A 3,329-nucleotide genomic window follows, 5' to 3' on the forward strand; every position below is an offset into this window, starting at 1 on the left:
ATCTGTGTAGCTCCATGGGGAACTTTGGTTGCACCATCAGGGATCTAGTTCCCTGACCAAGGATTGAACCTGAGCCCCCTGCATTGGGAGTGTTGAGTCTTAACCACTGGACCACCAGGGAAGTCCTTGCCATCTTCTCTTGAGAGTTGCTTTTGAGGATTAAAGGATATAAAGTGTTTATATCAGCTCCTGCCATCTAGAAAAGTACACAAATGTACTGGCTATTTTTGTCTTTTATAGTGAGCTTTCTAGAAAGACACTGGCCCCATCTCTTTTAGGAGTTTAGTTTCTTATGAGGAAAGCAAGAAAACTAGTTAAAAGTGTTACTAGTTACAAGAAAGTAAGCAGGGTGCTGTAATGAAAGAGGAAGTGAGTGGTGGACAGACAACTACCCTAGGAAGGTCTCTGAGGATGGGATATGTGAGACCTTAAACAGGAAATGATTAAGTGGTGACGTGAATTTTGCAGCCAGGAGAACTCTGGGGGTGTGGAGCAGATCCTGCAGGGTCTTGTCAGATGTGGAGAGGAGTGTGGTTTCAGTCCAAGTGCAGACCAGGGTTTTAAAGTAAGGGCCTGCTGGGATATGACTTGTGATCCACTTTCTCTGGCTGACTTTTCTGGAGGGCTGGCAAAAGGAAACTGGTTAGGCTGGTGTCATCTAATTGAAGAACAAGAAGCTTAGACCACCAGGGGTAGTGTGGGTGTATGTACACTGTTGCTCAGTTATGTCCGACTGCAACCCCATGGACTGTAGCCTGCCAGACTCCTCTGTCCATAAGAGTTTTCCAGGCAAGAATACTGGAGTGGGTTATTTCCTCCTCCAGGGGATCTTCCTGACCCAAGGATTGAAGCCCTGTCTCTTGCGTCTCCTGCATTGGCAGGCAGATTCGTTACCACTAGCAACACCTGGGAACCCACTTCCCTGGTGGCTCAGATGGTAAAGCGTCTGCCTGGAATGTGGGAGACCTGGGTTCAATCCCTGGGTCGGGAAGATCCCCTGGAGAAAGAAATGGCAACCCACTCCAGTACTCTTGCCTGAAAAATCTCAGCGACACCTGGGACGGGGGGATGCAAAAATGAACAGACTCTTCAAATCCTTCCAGATCTTGGTAGGGAAATAGATGATCCATATTGAGAGAAAAACAAGGTATTTTAAAGGTAGAACTGACTAGTTGTGGGACTGGATATGAGTTTTAGTTGAGGCAGGCACCAAAGAACCAGAGCTTTCATGGGTGCCATAAATCGAGGCTTAATGGCTTTGGGCACAGTTGGTGAGTCATCATCCCCAGTCTACCACAAACTCAGTTCCATTAGGACAGGTACCCCATCTCATTTTGCTCTTCGGTGTATTTTCTTTGGAAGTCAGGGAGGAGCTCAAAAATTTTAATGTTGCTTCCTCAAGAGGGGAAATGCCCCCAACACACCCTGTCTAGGCTAAGTACCCCTCCTTGGTCTTCCTTTCACTCTCCTTCCATTCTTCCCTAGTAGAATGGTTGCCCCTCCAGCGCAGAGACGCCTCATGTCCCATCGACTTGGCACAGTTAGTGGCCTAGAGTAGGTCAGTTCAGTTCAATTCAGTCGCTCAGTCGTGTCCGACTCTGCGACCCCATGGACAGCAGTACGCGAGGCTTCAAGTTTAGTCAAGATTGGGTTTTGCCAAAGTGCTTTATGATGCTAAAAGCAACCACTAGGGGGCGGGCTGGTACCGACCGAGCTCCCACCGCTCAGGGCGGGGCTACCTCACCGACGGCTCCTGTGCCGTATCTCGGGTCATGTGGGGGGCGTGGCTTGACCTCCGAATGCGGGCGGAAACTGCAGAGAACGGCTTTGACGAAGCGCTCCGTCGGCCCCGCAAAGAGGCGGAAGTAGCCGAGAAGCGCCGGAAACATCCGACCTGCGGCGCGTGTGTGTTCCTTGGTGGTGTGTTGCGCCAGTTGCCATGGAGCCGGCCGGGCCGTGTGGTTTCTGCCCCACTGGGGAGGCCCAGCCGGCTCGCTACACCTGCCCTCGCTGTAACGTGCCCTACTGCTCGCTGCGCTGCTACCGGGCGCATGGCAGCTGCGCCGAAGAATTCTACCGTGACCAGGTGCTGGGAGAACTGCGCGGTCGTAGCGCCTCGCCCAGCCGCCTGGCCACCTACCTGCGCCGGCTGCGTCAGCAACGTGAGACCGAGGATGAGCCCGGGGACGCAGGCCTCAGGCCTGGCCCGGCTCCCGGCGGCCTCTCAGGACTCTGGGAGCGGCTGGCCCCGGCCGAGAAGGTGGCCTTCGAGCGGCTGCTGAGCCGAGGCGAGGCCGGGCGGCTGCTGCCTCCGTGGCGGCCATGGTGGTGGGGTCGCGGGGCCGGGCTGCGGCTTCTGGAGGAGCTGGGTGATACCCCAAGCGGTGATGCCGAGGAACTGGAGCCCTCCCCCGCGATGATGCCGCCGGAACCCGTGAGGGATGAGCCCGCGGCCGTCGGGCCGGTTCTTGGAGACCTCCCCGGGGCCTGCCCTCCCGCCGTGCCCACCCGGATCCCCGCGCTGGCCAGCCTGAGCAGGGGCCGGACGTCGCCGCTCGTGCGCTTCCAGCTACCCAACGTGCTGTTTGCCTACGCACACACTCTGGCCTTGTATCACGGCGGCGACGAGGCGCTGCTCTCGGACTTCTGTGCCACACTGCTCGGCGTTTCCGGAGCCCTGGGCGCCCAGCAGGTCTTCGCCTCTGCCGAGGAAGCCCTGCAGGCCGCAGCCCATGTGCTGGAAGCAGGCGAGCATCCCCCCGGACCTCTGGGCACACGGGGTGCCATGCGCGAGGCCGCCCGCATCCTGCTGGGTGAGGGCCCGGCCAACCAGAAAAGCTACACGCTGGCAGCGCTGGGGGACCTGGCACAGACCCTGGGCCGGGCCCGGAAACAAGCTGTGGCCCCCGAAGAACGAGATCGCCTCTACCGAGCCCGAAAGAAATGCCAGTTCCTTCTGTCTTGGACCAACGAAAATGAGGACGCCCTCACACCCCTGGCTTTAGACTGTGCCACGGCCCACCGAGCTCACACTGTGGCGGCCGAGGAGGTGGCAGCCCTCACGGGGGAGCTGGAGCAGCTTTGGGGAGGCCCCCTGCCACCTGCCCGGAGGACTCTCATTGAGGAGCTCCCCGGCTGAACCCTTTGTCATTAATAAAAGGCTGTGACCGCTCTGCCCTGTCGCCAGTGCCCATTTCTGAGTGGTGGTTCTTGTCCCACCGTCCCCCAGACTCTTGGGCCCACAAACTACCTATCAGCTTCTCCTTGACTGGGGCTGACCCAACCAGTCTTTAAACAGCCTGGCCCCAGAAAGGGAGAGAAGCAGCACC

The 3,329-nt window shown here is 57.6% G+C and overlaps 1 protein-coding gene across 1 annotated transcript; it reads left to right on the top strand.

The window, feature by feature from the left end:
- Positions 1-1,767: 1,767 nt before the first annotated feature.
- ZNHIT2 (zinc finger HIT-type containing 2) lies at positions 1,768-3,182 on the top strand. Its single transcript, XM_055580844.1, has one exon. The coding sequence runs from the start codon at positions 1,940-1,942 to the stop codon at positions 3,137-3,139; it is 1,200 nt and encodes a 399-aa protein (XP_055436819.1). The 5' UTR covers positions 1,768-1,939; the 3' UTR covers positions 3,140-3,182.
- Positions 3,183-3,329: the final 147 nt, after the last annotated feature.

The sequence above is a fragment of the Bubalus kerabau genome, chromosome 5, assembly GCF_029407905.1.
Source record: "Bubalus kerabau isolate K-KA32 ecotype Philippines breed swamp buffalo chromosome 5, PCC_UOA_SB_1v2, whole genome shotgun sequence".
In the NCBI taxonomy this organism is placed as follows: domain Eukaryota; kingdom Metazoa; phylum Chordata; class Mammalia; order Artiodactyla; family Bovidae; genus Bubalus; species Bubalus kerabau.